At 54.4% G+C, this 18,554-nt stretch overlaps 1 protein-coding gene across 2 annotated transcripts in view; it reads right to left on the bottom strand.

Moving 5' to 3' along the window:
• PLPP1 (phospholipid phosphatase 1) overlaps positions 1 to 18,554 on the bottom strand; it is a 39,530-nt gene that overhangs the window by 3,746 nt on the left and 17,230 nt on the right. Inside the window, exon 2 of one of the 2 annotated variants that reach the window (XM_079785315.1) lies at positions 10,166 to 10,320. In XM_079785315.1, the coding sequence (XP_079641441.1) occupies positions 10,166 to 10,320 (155 nt within the window). Of the gene's footprint in view, positions 1 to 3,289; positions 3,442 to 10,165; positions 10,321 to 18,554 lie in introns of both variants that reach the window. The other variant, XM_079785316.1, reaches the window with a different exon arrangement.

Below are 18,554 nucleotides of genomic sequence, written 5' to 3' on the forward strand. Positions count from 1 at the left end.
CAGGGACCTAACCCTGAGGCCAGTGGTGCAGAGGGCAGAGGAGGCCGAGGGAGCGGGAGGCCGGGCGCCCCTTCTCCAGGAAAACCGCCCCCTCCTCCCCCACTGCCGTGCAGAGCTGCAGGCCGAGCCGCCCCGCCCCGCCCCGCCCCGGGCAGCGGGGACCAACTCGCAGCACGGAGGGAGGTCAGAGGCACCAAGTCTCCAAATGCTCGGCAAGTGCACGGACCGACACCCTGAGAAACGTAAAACGCCCAATGGCAACACTGTGCCAATTACACTGGCTAACAAAAAAGCCACACTGGCTGCCCGAGCCCAAAGCAAACGCCTGAGCAGTCAGTCCGCTGCCGAGTCCTGCGGAGCGGGCTCCCAGTCCCCGCTTCCCTGAGACCTGGCTCCCTGCTTCGTTCCACACGAGGACGGTTCCGTCTGCGCGGTGAGCGGGCGAGCCTCACCACCTCACGGAAGGAGCTCAGAACCTGGGCCCAACGTTCCTCCTTCCCCGGCCGCCTGGCTCCTAAAATCCCTCCTGAGCTGGAACTCGGACGCTGGCCATGAGCCCCTCCTACAAAAGCAGGATGGATGTCCAGCTCACTAGGAAGCCGGTGCCGCCCCGTGACCTAAGAGTGGGCGCTGAATAAACTAAATGAAGATGCTGCCTCGGGGTAACACGGGGAGCCGACAGGGGGCTCCTGGTCGGGTGCTCATGGGCAGACCTCACCTGTCCCGACAGGCCCCAGGGACGGCCGCACTGCGCAGCGCTGCCCGGCCTCCCTGCCCGCCGGGCCCTGCCCTGCCGCCCGCTCCGCCCCCGGACTGCGGGGCCAGCACCTGACAGACCGGCAGGACAGACGGGCTGGCTGTGGAGCTGGTCTGGACGACTTACAACGGGTCCCGAGTGAGCCAGCCCACGGGGACAGGAGCCCTCCACAGCCCCGTCGCTGCGCCAGCCGTCGGCCCCTTCCTGAGCCCTGCCACGACGGTCAGCACGAAGGGCGGTCAGCACCAAAGGCCTGGCTCCCGCCCCCGGAGACAGAGGGGAGGACTGGGCGGGCCGGAGCCTGGCGCAGGTTCCGGCGGACCCACAGGAGCGCACGCTGAAAGCAGCTGCGGACCGGAGGGCGGGACCCGGACGCTGACCAGTGCAGCCAGCCTACGTCGTTTCTGTCGTGGGCTCCGTCTTAGTGAGGGAAGCGGCCAGAGGGAGGCGCTCACAACTCCTCCAGCTAAGAGGGCGTGTCTGCGGGGACGGCACGTGGCAGCCATCTTTTTGTTTCGTTTACTCTCTTCTGCTTTTGAGCCACGTATGTCCATGCCCACTCAGCCTCTGGGGACGCCCACACTCACGTGACCTAATGTGTGGCCTAATCTCATGCATTATTCACTCAGAGCCTAGAGAGAGAGGAAACCATTCAAGAACTAGAGAGACTGGAGCAGAGAGAATGCCGTTGAAGGTCAATCTAAAGGTTACCTTGGCAGCGGGATGCAGCCACGGAGCCTGCTCGGCGTGCTCTTGTACACGCCACGCTGTCTCTATCGTTCGTCTTCGCTCGGCCCACCTTCCCAAACAGTATCCAGGACCACTGGCCTGTTTCCCCTCCTGCTCAGTACCCCCTGACCACTCGTCCCCATCCCACTCCGTCTCCCTCACAAGTCACAGCAGTTCACCAGCAGGCGCAGGGTCGGCCCACGCTGCCTTCGCGGGGGGGATGCCGGCCAGCCTGGCCTCGCCCTCCTCACCCAGCAGCCATCCCTCGTGTTTGTGGGTGTTTGTGGATCATTCGCATTCACATCAAAGGCCTGGCATGAGTCTGAGTGAGGCCTAAAGGCTTTTTAAAGAGGTGATTTACTTGCAGTAAATAAAGTGCAACAGGCACTTCGACCACGTGGGCCTGGAGGAGCGGAGTTAACGAATAAACTGCAATCACTCGACACCTGCACCAAACCGTGGGCCTCGAGCAGCGTCTGTCCCTGCTGATGCGCTGGCAAGGGCTGCACTTCATAGCCCGGGCGACAGGCGGGTCGTGTAGAGCCGACCCTCGGTTTCCTTGCTGTTACACTCCACGTGAAGACACCGTGTTCACGGGGTGCCGAAACCGTCCAAGCTGCGCGTCCTGATGGAATAGGAGGGCTGGGTGCTGGCGGCCGGCACCCCGACCCGCAGTGCGGCCGTCCGTCCTCGGCAGCAACGTCGGCAGCTGCGCCTGCAGAGCATCTGTTACAGAGCGAAGCCCAGGAGAGGCTGCTTCTGCGACCGAGAGGCCCCTCAGCTGTCACGTGTAATCATCATCTCAGACCCACGGACTGAAAGACCCTCCTGGCACCCACCCTCAATGGAGCAGCAGAGGCGTGGCTTTCTTCCCTGTGGCAGTGAAACTCAGCAGAAGGGTCCTCGTTAAAGGGACCACTCATTTCCTAACCCTCGCCCTCCCAGAGGGGTCTCCGAGGTCACTGCGAACCCCCTGCGCCAGGAGCCACGAGGAACAGGCGCCGGCTGCTCGGGGACTCGGGCTCAGGAAACCCCGGAGCAGAGGTTTCCTTGTATCAGTGACGCCCACAATCGTGAGCGACTCACCTGGAAGCTAAGGAGCCGTGGTTGTTCCTGAGCAAGGCATCCCATTTCTGAATTAAGAAGTGTCTTTATTTTTAATTAATTCCCAAAATGACACAGCACGAGGCTGTGATCAAGTTACAAGTTATGAAGCACAAACCCTAGCGCCTCCTCTCTGGGCCGGAGACACCAGTCCTCTAAGCCTGAGGCCTCCAGAGCACGGCGGGCTCGCCCGGCCTGGGGAACGGGACAGTCCCTCCTCGGTCACTAACTACCAGAGCGCTGGCGCTCCTCGCCGTTCCCGGAGTTACCTGAAAATCCTTGAAGTAAACGTGGGTTAAGTGAAGGCTTAACATTCGTTAGCGTATTTTCTTTTCCAGAACCAGTACATACACACAGATTCAATAAGTTATAAACCAACATCTGACCTATGTCTAAAGCAGGGGCATGGATAGTAACATTCACTATTGCAGGATTACTGAACCAGAGGGAATCGAGCTCCATCAGTCACAGGGCAGACAGACTCAGCGAGCTCTTCCGGATACACATTGTTCTTCTCTCGGTCCCACCTGACGTAAATGACATCTGGATCAAACAACAGCTTCAGTCAAAGGTTCACACACACACACACACACACACACACACACACAGTTTCAGGGTTCTGCACGCAGTCATTCACAGACAACACCCACATTCAGCCACCGACCAGAGGGAGAACGTGAAGAAGTGGATGGAACTTACGACGATGACACTGAATGGAATGAGTATTCCCCCCAGTAACGCGTAAGGGATGGTGTCGTCCTTGTAAGGGTACTTGATGGACTCGTCATTACAGAACAGTCCTCGCTGGAAGGGGGTGTGCCTTGAAGTAAGAATTGCAAAAGGCAATCCAGCTAGCAAAGGGAATAAACGAAAACATCATTAAAAATGGAGCATCAAACGCATCAATGGCAACAATGACCCCAGAGGCTGTTAACGCATCTGCCACGGGAGCGAGTCAGCAGGGTGAGGGCGCAGCAGTGCAGGCGGGGGAGGTGCAGGCCGGCCCCATCGGCTGCCCCATCGGCTTCCCCATCGGCTTCCAGGCCTCCAGGCGCCACCTCCACCCAGAGGGACCTCTTCCCTTCCTGCCCAGCACCCCATAGGTTTTGGGCGCTCCCTTCTCGTGCCCTTGTCATTTCATCCCAGTCTTCAGCACTGTTTTCCACCATTTGTCACCGACTTTGCTTCCAAAAGGGACACAGCACTTGCCGCCCCAGGTCTAGGTCACACCACACGCAAGCCTGTCCCCGGCCAGGCCCCCCGAGGCCAAAGGAAGCTGTCTCCCCGGTGCTGGGACTGCCCACACGAGGGCACAGCAGCTGAGAAAGCCTGAGCTGCAAACCAAGTCTCTAAGAGAGGTGCACGGTCACGCAGGGGAGCAGCACCAGACACTCTGCTCCCGCGGCCGGGTCTCAGCTCACCTCCTGACCGCCTCTAGCTGATGTGGGCTTGAGAAGCCCTTCTCTGCTGCACCGAGCTCGGCAGGCCGGTGAAACGGCAGCACTCCGACTCGGACTGTCTTGCACAAAAGACACAGTTTAGCAGAAACCTCAACACGCCGTCTGCCCCAAGTGTCCAAGTAGGGAGGTCCCCCTCCCCCCCCCCCCGCAGTGCCGCTCCCACCTGGCTGACACGCTGGTGTTCACGCACGACCACCCGCAGTTCTCACCAACCCAGGGAGCTGAAGGCCACGCCTCTGCTCTCTGCGAGTGCACCCCACGCCAGCCGGTCCAGCCACAGGCGGGGGGAGGAGCGGCACGTCCCTATTTCTCTATCTTCCCGGGACACCGGGCCACGGCTATTTCCTCGGGGAAGCCACTTTGCCGGCGGTGCGAACTCGGCAGAGTCTTTAAGGCGCTCACCAGGTTCCCGAAGCCATGTTCTCGCAAACGCTGCAGTTTAAGAAAACCCGACTGGAGCTGACTGCTGACCCTACCCACCTCCTCTGTCTGCATTCAGGTTCCAGCACCAGCACAGACCTGCCCAGGCGCTCAGCCTCCCGCACCGCACCCTCGCCGAGCACATTGCTTGTTTCCAGGGACCCACCACGTCTAGAATTCGCTTCACTTGCAAGAACTCCGTACAGAACACACTGCAGGTTTCTGAACTGCGTTAATTTTTCAAAGGGCACTCCTCTCCTGCAGTAAGAACAGATATCTAGCACAGAAACTGAGTCCACATCTGATCAGTGCCTAAAACGTGGCAGGTTTTACGTCCTTGTTCTCAGAAAAAATTCTCATTGATAGGCCCAAACATAATGAATATGCCTGCTGAAAACATTTTTCAGTAAGTTGTGTTTCTTCCCTTTGACACAGAAACTATGTTAGAAATTATTCTTAGTGTTTTTAGAATGGGAGGAAACAAAATGAAATCACATACATGTATAATGAGTCCGTTTTTAAAAACAGGAATATTCGCGCGGACAAATACCACGTAGATCCATGGCGCGAGGGGTCCTGCCGGACGCGACAGGACGCGAAGCGGAGCGCCAAAGGGACACTCGCGGCAGCAGGCGAGGGGCACGGGCACGCAGTCGGTCTCGCTACCGCCGGCCGGCCCCGCTCATCTGCTGTCGCCTGCAGACTTGCCTCAGTCACGTGGTGCGTGGTGTTTTGGAAGTGGCTCTGTCACTCACGCAATGATGTGGGGTCATCGCGGGGCGCACGCATCCCGCTCCCGGTCGCTGCTGAACAGTGTGCTGCTGTGGGCACACGCACGTTTGCCTTATCCATTCACCCGCTGACGGGCGTTGGGGTCGTCTCCAGCTCTGTCCCTTATGACTAATGGCCCTATAAACATCCAGGTACGGGGGGGGGGGGGGGGCGACATGTACCCATGTCGAATGCAGAGACGTGGGACGGAAAACTGGCCACGCGTCTGGCTCCTGAGAAGCTGCCCGGCTGCTGTCCGCAGTGGCTGCAGCACTTCGCCTCCACGGTCTGCTCTCGGCGCCACATCTGGTCGTGAGCCACTGAGAACCGGCCCTCCGCACGCCTCCCGCCCTCCAGCGCAGTGAGCACACACCGAAAGAGACGGTGACACGGAAACTCTTCGCTCCCACACACTCCACCACCGCCAGGCGTCGGCAAGCGCATCGGCCGTGGGCGCCCGCTCCTCTCCAACCAGCCCTCCTGCAGACACTCCGCGTCGAGAGTGTTAAGCAGGAAGACTGGTGACGCTGTCCGGCAAACCTGAGCCCTGGCTACCGGGAAACCAGTGCCGCAGGCTCCTCCCCGGGAGGAGGCTGATGTCTGCTCTTTACCGCAGGACCGGGTTCCGTTATGTGGGCGTGAACCGCAGGTGCCCAGGAGAGAGGGGCGTGCACGCCAGAGCCCTCAGCAGCCAACCGCTGAGGGGCATGCGGGCTCAGGGCTAAGAATTCTGACAGGTGCCAGGCCCCTCGAGACCGGCGGCAAGGCCGGGTGCCACCTCAGTGGAACAGACACTGAACAGAGAGGGCGACGTCCACTGGGAGTTCTCAGGCTCACGTCCCTCTCCTGCCGCCCGCACCGACCGGAAGGGGAGGCGCAGCTGAAGGCAGGACCTCAAGAGCCCGAGGCCCCGCTGCCTGGAGACAGGGCCGCGGCCTGCCCGGACGGAGTGCGCGTTCTCTACCAGGCCTTCTCAGAGCTCCCTGTGTATTCACCAACGGGGAACCCCCAGAGGGAAAGCCAGCTGTGAAAATACATTTGTCCAAAGATGCCGGAGGACCTAACATACAGTCACACTAATAAAACAGCAAAAGAATATGCTGATGCCTTCTTTCTGTTCCTTCTGCTTTTATCTATAATAATAAAAGCGTAATATGCTAATTAGACCGGACGTCCTTCCGGACGAAGCCATGGCTGCGAGGGAAGCCCGGGTCCCGGGTGCCAGAGGGAAGCTGGTGCCAGCAGCTGGGGAAAAGAAGGCCTAACCTGCACGAATTTCGTGCATAGGGCCTCCAGTGTGACAACAGAACTCTGGTGACTGTTCTATACAGCAGCAACGAACAACTGAAACCAACATTCAAAGCACAAAACCATTTACAATCGTCCAAAACACCGAAATCCTTAGGTATAACCCTCACAAACCGTGTAGGATCTGTACGCTGACAGTGACAACACGGATGAAACAGGCAGAGGCCTGGAGGAGACACTGGAAGAGTTAACAAGGGGAAGGCGTCCGTTCTCGCCAAGGGCCGGAGCTCTGGCAGAGATTCCAGCCAGACTGCTGGTGGACACACTGGCGACTGGAGACTGAGAGAGCTTTGGAAAAGGGTTCATTTTTGTACTGGACAGTTCTAGGAGTTGACAAATTCCGAGTGTCCCAAAAACGTATGCACACTTTGAATGATCATAAAGTCAGTGTTTATTAACATACTAGAGGCCCGATACACGAAATGTGTGCAGGGGCTCGGCCCTCGCAGCCCCACGGCCCCGCCCACTGTTTGTTCCGGAAGGTCGTTCTGCAGTCTGGTCTAGCATATTAGCTCTTTGTTATATAGGACAGCTCATTTTCCACATGCATTCCCAGTCATCATGGTGCAGTTTAGACCACTGTGAATAATTCAATGTCTCTTTAGGAGTTTGTATGTTGGTGTCTCTCTCTCTCTCTCTCTCTCTCTCACACACACACACACACACACACACGTGGCTATACTATATTATTTTAGGCTGAACATGTTTACTACAAGGCTGTGCTATAGAATAACCAAGACCTAAGAAAAGCAACTACTCACAATCATGTAAAATCACCTGGCAAATGCAGAGAGTAAGTTTTCCCAAACTAGACACATTTTAAACTCTAGAAAAAGTATACGCATTGCAATACAGGGGTTTGGGATTTAACTTTGTTACTATCATTACTCTAAAAGTTGCATACAAATTCAAGCTTCTATCTTTTTCTAGAAATGTGACATTTACAAAAGTAAATGTATAAGGACCTGGGGCGGGAAAAGGTACACACAGCCAGAGGGAAGGGAAACATTCAGTGTGAAATTAGGTCCTTAAAACCCAGAAAGAAACGTTAAGCCAAGAAAACACAAAAATCTATAGTCTTCCCATTAGCTGAGGAAGAAACAGTACAAAATGCCTTTTTTTAAAAAAAAGAATATGGACCTCAAATTGTAAAAATTAAGTCAATGGTTTAAAATGTTCTATCATCCAAATTCCTTTTCCTCATCATTAAGTTACAAAGTATGCGTCTGAGTTACATCAAACACAAGTCACTTTCCAGAAAACCGCCTTCTTCACCTGAGGTCACATGTAAACTGAAAACGAACATACAAGTCCGCTACAGCCCACCAGCCACCGCACACACATCCCAGCCACCGCACACGCATCCCAGCCACCGCACACGCATCCCAGACACCGCACACGCATCCCAGACACACGCTGCTCCTTCTTTCACTAGGAACATATTTTCATTAAAAAGTCTTTGCAGGTCATCGCTCCAATATTGGGAAAAAGAACGCAAGGATTTACCCAAGTCTTTTTCTACTACTTTTTGAAAATTTAGCTGTATTTCTCCTAACTTAAGCTGTTGGATGTCTATAGTAACTGAAAAATGTTCACCATACAAACAAGTAAAAACAAGGCCCAGACTGAATGTGAGTGCAGTCACAATGGTATGAACACTGACCAGCTGGCCTGGCGGGTGTGGCCAGTGGTTGGAGCTTGGTCCTGTGCACCACAGGGTTGAAGGGTCAAGGGTTCGATGACCAGGCGGAGCACACACCCAGGATGTGGGTTCGGTTCGATCCCGTGTCGGCGTGTGTACAGGAGGCAACCAATGGATGTCTCTCTCTTAAAGTAAATAAAAACATCCTCGGGTGAAGATTTTAAAACACCTGCCCAGTTAAAGGAAATGCTAGTAATGTAAAAATGGTAATAGTTTTCTTCAGGTAGCAGAACTAATTAGGGTGATTTCTCCTTCCTTTTTCCTTTATAACAGATTTTCTTAAATTCATTAATAAATATATATTATTTTTATAATTTAATATTTTTTAGAAAGAGATTAAGTAACTAAAAGTCACTTCCTTATCCCAATTATCTCCTCAAACACAGGGCAGTTTATAAACAACTATCTGGCAATAGCTGCTCCGAACAATGGCTGCAACCAAGGCCGGCACTGCCCCCAGTGGCGACAGCCGTGAAACGGGTCTGCTCTCCTGCGCAGACGTGCCCAGTTATGGGGGAATTCACCTCTTGGGAAAAAGTATCTCCTTAAACTAAAAACAGATGTTTCTTTTTATTCCTATATAAGTGGTTATAACCAAATTAGAGTGTATATGCTATCTATGGAAATATTTAATACTACAGGCCCGGTGCACGAAATGTGTGCACTGGGGGAGGGGGGTGTCTCCCGGGGATCGGGCCTAAGCCAGCAGTCAGACATCCCCCTCGCAGTCCACGGCTCTCGCAGTCCAGGACTCCTTACCACCCGCCTGCAGTGAAGGCGGGAGAGGCTCCCGCCACCGCCACTGCGCTCGCCAGCCGTGAGCCCAGCTTCTGGCTGAGCGGCGCTCCCTCTGTGGGAGCACACTGACCACCAGGGGGCAGCTCCTGTGTTGAGTGTCTGCCCCCTGGTGGTCAGTGTGTGTCATAACGACTGGTCGTTCCCCCGTTCGGTCGATTTGCATTTTAGGGTTTTATTATTTAGGATACCTTGGAACCTAACAAAATCCAATCCCCTTCACAACATGGTGCTAAAGACTATTAAAAAATCTACTAGACAAAATGCATTGAGATATAAACTAGAAAACCCAAGAAGTCGGTTGTTATTCAGAGGCAATTTGGGGGCACAACAGGGAAAGAAAAGCCAGCCTCCCGGCTGTGCAACCAGGTGCTGAGCAAGTCCACTCCCCGGGGAGACGGCGACAAGAGACGCGGTCAGAGGAGAAACCTCCCAGGGCGGCAGGAGCCGCCTGCCGCTCCTGTGTGTGTCCAGCACCCAGAGACACAGGCAGGTTCTGGCATCGGAGCCCAAGACGAAGGAAGTGAGCGCCACAGCTTAACTGTGGGTGGGCCTTCGCCTGGAAGGGAACTTCCCAGGTATCTGACATCACGAAGCCCAGCACCACCCCCAACCGATGAGCTACCCTCCAGCACAGCACAACCTCGAACCCCTGACCCAGGCTGAGGCATTCTGAGGGCTCTAGTCTGCATATGTGTCATTTCTCAGATTCAATACATAAACCCGTCTCCTTCAGTATGGCCTCAATTCCCATGTAATAAATGGTAAAACAAGCACCACCTTAGCTTAGCATGTTATTGATCAACACAAAACCGTTCCTGGGCTTGAGCCAGTGTCTTCACTTGTGTCTTGAAAGGAGTTGCTCCAAATGACTTGGGTGAGCCTTCCATGCTAAAGAGCACCCCTAATTCTTCAGGGTGACCCACTTGTTTCCTGTGGCCCCGCAGCCCCCTTTTCCTGGAGAAGCTGCCCCTGATGAACAGAGCGGCCTGCTGCTCGGCGATGGGCAGTCAGCACACCCACGCCGGGAAGGCCGCTGTGGCGTTACGCCAACGCCATCACTCCACCACCCTCCAGCACCACACACAGCACCACCTACCTACGCGTGCATTTACTTACAGAGGAAAGGGGTAACCCAAGCCCCAGTACGGTGAGCACGGTGGTGGTGACGGTACTGTCACGGTACGGGTACTGGATGCTGTTGTCTTTACAGAAAAAGCCTCTCTGAAATGGGTATATGTGGCCCAGATTTAGAACAGCCATGGGCATGGAAGCTGTTGGGGAAGGGAAAAAGACACACATGGTTACATTCAATTCACTGCATTGGAGGTCAAGTCTGCTGAAGGGGTGTGGGTCTTAAGCACATTCTGCCCTCTGAAAGGGTCCATGCTCCACCATGCCAGAGTGAAGCGGCAGCAGGCGGCCGCTCGTCCCACCCGCCTCACCGAGCACAAGTGCTCCGGCCCGGGTCATCAACACGGAAACCCGGGGGGAGCCAGCGGGCCCCGGGGAAGCAAAGCTGAGCAGTCGGCACGGCTTTGCATTTTACATTTCGTAACTAATTCACTTTTTATTGAATTGCTTCATATCTTAAATATAGTCAAGAAAAAAAGAAAACTCAGCAAATACATTTAATAATCATAATTATCAAAACAGCCAAATGTAGTTAAGGAGGGCAAGGTATAAAATTTTGTTTCACATTAAAATTTAAAATATGATTAGAAAACAAAAGAAACCGTAAGTATATTTGATAATAAAAACAGAAAGAACCAAGCCCTTTATATTCCAAAGACAAATTAAAAGTGGTTTTTATTAAGCCCTAGCAAGCCTCCAAAATCACTATGACAAGTTATACAGGAATAATGTTCATGTGAGATTTTTCACCCAAATAAAATGAAAGACCAAAGAGAAACGAACTTCAATTAAGCTCCTCAATCCATTCGAAGGCACATGCTTTAGGCTTTGTTTTGTACAATCCAACGTTCAAGTATCTGCTCACTTATCCTGGACACTAGGCCAGGCCTCCCCTGAGGACGAGTTCGTGTAACAGCTACAGGAGCAGGGCAATCAGAATGCACATGTAGAATCAGAATGCACACCCAGGAATTGTTTTGAAAGTAACACCAAGAGATATTTTTGGGGAGGGGGCTGATGAAATTGTTCTGTATCTTGATGGTGATGGTAATTCCACAACTCTAAGCATTTGTCAGAACTCGAAGAACTGTACAACCTGAAGCTCAGTCTTACTGTGAGTAAAATTTAAAGGAAAAGCCATAAGACAAACTAGGACTAACATCTAAGATGGTTTAAAGGCCCTGTAGGAATTCAGAGGTCAACCTGAGCTCGAGCAGCTAGAAACCAGGAAAAGGCAAATAGAACCTGAAACAGCCGGTAAACCGTGGGCAGCAGGGAGGGCTGGAGAGCGGTCGGGGAGGTCAGCAGGTCGGGCAGAGGTCAGCCGAGCACATGGGCAGGCGCGCAGAGGGGGCTTTACAGCCAGCATGCACACGCGCTCACGCGCCAGGCAGGAGCGACAGGAACTCGCCAGCCCCCCTCATGCTGGGAACAGGGACTAGGCCCCACATCTGTCACATCCTCACGGCGAGGCGCAGAGCTGCGGACCCTGCCGAGCCCAGCACGTGGGACCCGGAGGGCAGCACAGGCTGCACGGGGTGGGCACGGCCCCCAGGAAGGCGGGTGGCGGGCTCAGGACCAGGCAGAGCCGGGATGAGCACCACAGGACGGCGGGAGGCCTGCCTTCCGGTCACAATAAAAACGCAGAGCGAATGAGCAGCATCTCTGCAGATTGCTCTGAATCCTGCAATTCTGTTTTTCTGCTGGGAGGAAGTGGGCTTCAGATTTGCATTCACAGAAGGAGTTCTGTTTTGAAAGACTGGCCTCCAGGTAGCTTGTCCTGGAGGAAAGTCTCCCTGTCCTCCTCGGCGTGGGGTCGGCCACGGGGTGAGACGGGCTTCAGGGTTACATTTTTAAAAAAGTAGGAACGGGACCTGGAACGCAGCTCTGAAACAACGCGGCAATCAGCGCTGAGCAGCGTGCCGACGGAAACAGGAAGGTGCGTGAAGGAGCGTGCTGAGTGGAAAAACGGCTCAGCCTGCGGACCGGCCCACGGCCGAGGCAGGCGGGGACTGAGGCCGGAGACAGGCGGAGCGTGAAGTTGGGGGGCAGCGGCTTACAGTGGAAGGAAATTAGTTCAGTGTTAAGAATACTGACTTTGGGGTGATCTGGCACCTTCTTAAACCGCAGCCTCATCTCCTTCTCCCTCACCCCCAGCCCTTAAGGCCCAATCACACTGAACCATTGGCTGTTGCCTGAACATATGTTTTCAAAACCACAGGTGCCACCTGGCCAGCGTGGTTGACCATTGACCTATGAACCAAGAGGTCACGTTCCAATTCGCAGTCAGGGCACATGCCCGGGTTGTGTGGGGTGTGCTGGGGATTCTCTCTCATCATTGATGTTTCTCTCTCTCTCCCTCTCCCTTCCTCTCTGAAATCAATAAAAATACATATTTTAAAAAAACCATAGGTGCCTTAATATATAGGACTAGAGGCCTGATACACAAAATTCGTGCAAGGGGCTCAGCTCTTGCAGCCCTCACAGCCCCGGCTTCGTCCGGGAGGTCGTCCAGTCTCATTAGCATATTATGCTTTTATTATTATAGATGGGGCAAAAGTAGGTTTATAGTTGTGAGTACGTGAAACACAGAGTTTATTCTGTATTATTGTTACTAATGAGTGTGTTATTTCCTGTGCGAACAGCTATAAACCTACTTTTGCCCACCGTGTGTTCTGGCGAGGATCCCTGCCCTCTCGGTTCCCTTGGAGTCCAGTGCACTCCGCCTCCTCCGCCCCCAGAACCCGTCCCCACGCCGGGGACACTGCACCTCCAAGCCCTTGGCACTGTCAGCAACGTGCCAGGCACACAGGGCGATGAATGAAAGTTGTGAATGACTAAATGTGTGAAATTCAGGTAAAGATCAGGAGACAGAGATATGCAAATTGCTGGCTTTCAAACTGGTAACTGAAGCCAGAAAATGAGACAGTTCTCAGAGAAAGCAAAGCCTGAAGGCAGGGCTGACGGAGGAGGCACCAATCCCACCGCGGACCACAGCGCCCACAGGAGGGAGGGAGGGCCATGCCCTGGAGTGGCACCACCCCCGTGCGAGCAAGCGGGCCACAACGGCCGTGGGATCCAGCAGCTACGGACGCAGCTCAGAGACCGAGTCTCATCCCGGTGAGTAAACGCAGGAGGTCAAAGGCAGGACATGGCGGAGAAGGAGCATGAGCAGCGACGGGAGTCTGGGGGAAAGGGTGTAACTGACCACCTGCAAGAGTGTGTTACACCCTCCCTACCGACAGCATCGCTACGAAGAAATACTGGTTACCACAGTCTAAGCATAAATCTCTTTCTTCAAGTTAAATATGCCTCAATGTCTTCCACTACTCATGTGCTTTAGACACACACTAGAGGCCCGGTGCACGAAATTCGTGCACTCGGGGAGGGGGGGGTCCCTCAGGCCGGCCTGCACCCTCTTGCAGTCTGGGAGCCCTTGGGGGATGTCCGACTGCTGGCTTAGGCCCACTCCCCCCGGGAGGCGGGGAGAGGCTCCCACCACGGCTGCTGCACTCACCAGCCGTGAGCCCAGCTTCTGGCTGAGCGGCAGCCCCTGCATTGAGCATCTGCCCCCTGGTGCTCAGTGCCCGTCATCCCACCGTTGGGTCGATTTGCATATTAGCCTTTTATTACATAGGATCCATGTACACCCTCATGAACTGAACCTGCCTCCCCACAAATTCTTACATTGGAGTTCCAACCACCAATTTTACGGTATTTGGAGATAGGGCGTTTAGGAGGAATTTAAGGTTAAATAAGGTCATGAAGGTAGGGTCCTGAGGGAGAGGGAGATGTCTCTCTCCAATGCACACGCCCAGGAACGGCCAGGTGAGGACACAGGGGCGTCTGCAAGCCAGGAGGAGCGCCCATTCGCACGCTGCACGCACAGGTGTATCCGCCCTTAGAGTAAACACGCACCTCGACTCTAAGGAAAAGGGATATTCTCTCTCTACTCAGTGGTATTTTCAGGGTATAATAGAGAACTCTGTGTCAGAGTTAATGTCATAGGAAGGTTTTCTCCAAATAAACCCTTTCATGTTCTTTCCTTAATGTAGACAGGATAAAGAAACGACTTTTGACCCTACTTATTCTAGAATATTTTTCTCTAAATTAAAAGCCCTTCCTCAGGGAAGCCACAGCCACGGAGCACGAGAGAGCTGTCGGCCCGCTCTCGGCACCCTCTTCGCTGCACTGAGGGGGACGGCGGCCCACACCCGTACGCGTGTCCTCTGTCCTCCTCCAGCTCGGTGCTCGCGGAACCCGCTCCCATTTCACAGAGGACACACCCGCTGAAAACACGCTGCCACATTTCAGTAGAATAAATCTAAGATGCACTTTAAAGAGAGAGAAAGACTGAAGTGAACTTCTAATACGCAGAAGCAAAAGTGAAGAAAAACAAGTGCTCAGTTTACTTTCTGAAAGAGGGACACAGAATTCCGGATGTCATTAAGGTGAGTGCCGACTTCAGGATCCACTCCCTTCCTCCACCTTCTCAAAAGATCTCGTGTCAGACATCAAAGTAACTGTCACGCTGAACCCCGGGGAAATCCAGGTGTCTGACTCCGGACCGTCTCCTCTCCGCATCAGTCAGATGTTCCCATGCCGATCATACGGCAGCCAAGTGCCGGTAAGGAAAAGACTCCGGGGGGAGGAGTGAAAAGACCTCCCCAGCGTGTTCCTGAACGAGGGCGCGGGTGCTGCAGGGAGCCCGGCTGGGGCAGGAGGGAAGCTGATGGGATCTGACAATGGCCGCTCGACCTCAGGGTCAGGGGGCAGTGCAACCCCAGGCCGGGCGGGCAGAGAGCCAGGAGGGAGCGGGGCGAGTCCACACAGCACCCGCCGCCAGTGCTCAGCGCTGCCCCTCCCCGGGCCCAGCTGGCGGGGGGCGGGCGGACCGTGGCGAGGCGGGCCCAGGGAGGCCTCGCTGGGCGGACCGTCGGAGCACTCGCCGTAAATGAACCCGTGAGCACACAGGCAGCACACGCCTCTGAGCACAGAAACCACCACCGTGTGCACCAGCAACTCCGGCCTGAAGGGTCTTCAGGGGTTTCTCTCCAGAAGACTCGTTAGAACAGACCAAGGAGGGAGAAGTCAGCAAGCTCTCAGGTCCAGCCCACGAGGGAAGCACTTCCAATCCTGCATCGGACAGTCCCGGCTCACGCTTCCCACGGGGAGCGCCTCACATGGCAATGCGGACACAGGCCTGCTCCGACAGCCGGGGCCCCAGGCCCTGCACAGCCGCGGGCGAGCCGGGCTTCCCACTCCCTCTTCTCCGAGAAAAGGTGGAGCCCCAATTCAATCCTGTTACTACCCCGCCACCTCCCCCCGCAGGCCCGCAGCTCCCCTGCAGGAAGGCAGGAGGCTGCGATTTCCACGTGAGGCGACGGAGTGTAACGCAGGAACCCTTCACCCAGGACTTGGCCATCACCATCCTCTCAGGCCCATCTCCTCCAGCCGCCTCTCCAGAGCCACTAGCACGGTCAGACCGCAGCCGTCACGAAGGACACACGCGCACGCGGTCCACGCCGGCGCAGGCTGCGCTCCAGGCCCCGCGTGAGACGCCCTCGCCTACTGTACACGTGGGACGCTGTGCTGTCGCCCTCGGCACAGAGCGTCATCACAATGGGCCCCTGTTCCCGGAGAAAAGATCTGCTGACGGGAAGCCCCTAAAATAATCCGGCAGCCCAGCCTACGGGACTCTGAAATAGCACCCTGCCAGCCTGTAGCCATTTATAACCCTGAGTCTCACACACACACACACACACACACACACACACACACACGGGGAGGAGTAACAGCCGGCCGTGCGGGGTGACCGACCAGGTCTTCGTTTCGCGGCTTCCCGGGTGTGTCCAAGAAGAACACGCGAACGACGAGGCCCGCGCACCCAACGGCCGTCACACGCAGCACAGCTGCCCGTCGCCTTCATTTAGGACAGGCATCTGCACGCTGATTTCCCGCCACGAAATCTGGAAACAGTTTAAACCTAATCAATAGTATGAGTATTAGAATAAGCAACACATACACAGAAACATGTTCAATATACTGCTAACGAGGCAAAATAACCTGTAAAAACATTATAATTAGCATTTCATTTGTATGAAAAGTATTGGTCTTTGTGTCTAAATACACATGAGGAAGCCTAGAAAAAGACAGAGCCAGCTCTCAGGTAGTTCCCCCTAGAGGTGGCATTTACTATAAAACAGGCAGACACCTCACCTCGTACTGCACATATTTGTTTTATGAAACAACAAAAGATCAAGATCATTAATTCTGAATTTTAAGAACTGCTTTATCCCCATGAAAATGATGGTGTTTTTTCCTTTTTCGCGGTGTTTCCTGAAATTATGCTACAAATGCACTTACTGAAAAAGTCATCATCTCAGAAGCATTTAATTTCTCTGAGGAAAGAGAGAGCCTGTGCCGAGGGCCTCCTACTGCCAGGCGCTGGCCTGTGTATGATCTCTGACAATTTCACGAAGGGAAGACAATGCCCCAAGATCTGACATTTGAAAACGTAAAAATCTCAGCCACGGGTCTAGAAAAGCTAAAATGTAAATCATAAAATAGCCTGAAGTGAACATGAAAATACAAATCAAAACTTCAAGTACACAGCTAAAATCCTACACATAAAAATTAGAGCCTTAAATGGATACCTTAGAAATTAATGAAGCATTCAATTACTTCTTTTTAAAAAGCTCAACGGAGTGAAGGAACATAGAACAGAAATGAATAGAATGGAAAACAAAGGAAAAGCCAGATTAACAAAACCAAATGAGTTTTTACTGGTTAATGATCCGCCTTGTTACAGGCTTAGGAAAAGGAAAGAAAGACACAAACACAACAGAGATTATTAACATTCTTAAAGGGCGCTAACTATCCGTCTGGGCTAATTCATCAGGAACTCAGAGACCCTGATTCCCTGGGTGTGCGAGGGCGGGTAGCAGTGCCACAGGCTGGTGAGCAGGGCAGCGGGATTTAACAAAGCTCCTCTTCTCTCCCATCACGGCCTCCGCGGTCTTTTCCGAGGAGCCTGGGCACCAGGTCCAGCTTCCTCGTCCACAAATGAGGAAGAAGAGAGGCATTCTCCCAGGGCCCTGCCAGTCGGATCCCACGAGCCCCAGCCGTCTGCACACAGACAAACCGCAGGTTTCCTTCTTGGGCTACAGGGGGTGGGGGAGCTGTGTGGGACCCGACACCTCCCAGAGCGGGCGCGGGCGTCCTGATGCCTGCACGTGGGGCAGACCAGGGAGGAGACAGGGACGCTCAGCAAACCTCACAGAAGGAACACCGGGGACGGCCTCCAGGAGCTGGTGCCGCACAGAAGGTGTCGTGGCCAAACCCACACGTAAGAAACACTCTCCTTTCAGAAAGACAAGGAAACCCCACGCGTGCACTGAGCCACGCCTGTCCTCTCCGGCGTGCCACTGGGTCTGACAAGCGAGCCCACATCCTCTCTGAGCCTGGCTCCCACGAACCCCTCTTCCTCCTTTCAGCGCCCAAGGTTACAAGTAAATACCATTCTGGCTCTGCACCCCTTTGTTACCTGAGCCGTTTTTAGAAAGTTCTGGTCATTCCAAACTTAAGGAATGTCCTTTATTTGGTGTCTAATTCAGTTCGAACAAAATACACCACATTTTCTCGCTTTCTTTGGAAACAGGTGCTGTGAATTCTTCCCAGAACCACCTGCAGAGTCCTCCTGCTGACGGACAGAGGTCTGTGCTCTTCCTTCCGCAAGGGGAGCCATTCAAGCTTTCACCACCGTCAGTGAAACGCACGGATTTGCAGGGGAGACGCCCACAGCACGTGCGGACACGGTCCTGCTGGCCAGCCCTGCCCTCGGACGCAGGCCCCACGTCGGCGCACGGCTGGCGCTCACACCGGCACGCGAGACTCACGGCAGTGTCTGAACTCATCGAGCATAAAGGGACGCTGCACCAGGAGTGTGCCCGATCACTCGTGACACAGCCATAACCTTGGGGAGAAGGAACTGCGGGAAATGAAGGGCCCCTGGATGCACATGTCACTCACAGGAGTGCCTTTCACTGGGCTCGCACGTCCATCCGGACGTTAATCCTCCTACAGCTCTAAGAGGTAAACGTTCCATCAGGCTGAAGATGAAACCTGCCCACAGCCCACGAGTCCACTGAGCCCCACGGGCCAAGGACGGACGCCGCTCCAAAGAGTGAGCGGGAAGAGGACAGGGAGCTGGTCATGGAGGGGCTGACGGAGGCCGCAGCCCGTGGGGAGAGCATCCTGAGTGCAGGAGAGACAGTGTGATTGTCTCACATCATAAAGACGCAACATGCCAACGGCCGTCACGCCATGAAGCGTAATGACCGACCACGTCACGACCGGATCACGGATCAGCAGG

Source organism: Cnephaeus nilssonii (genome assembly GCF_951640355.1).
Source record: "Cnephaeus nilssonii genome assembly, chromosome: 2".
Classification (NCBI taxonomy): domain Eukaryota; kingdom Metazoa; phylum Chordata; class Mammalia; order Chiroptera; family Vespertilionidae; genus Cnephaeus; species Cnephaeus nilssonii.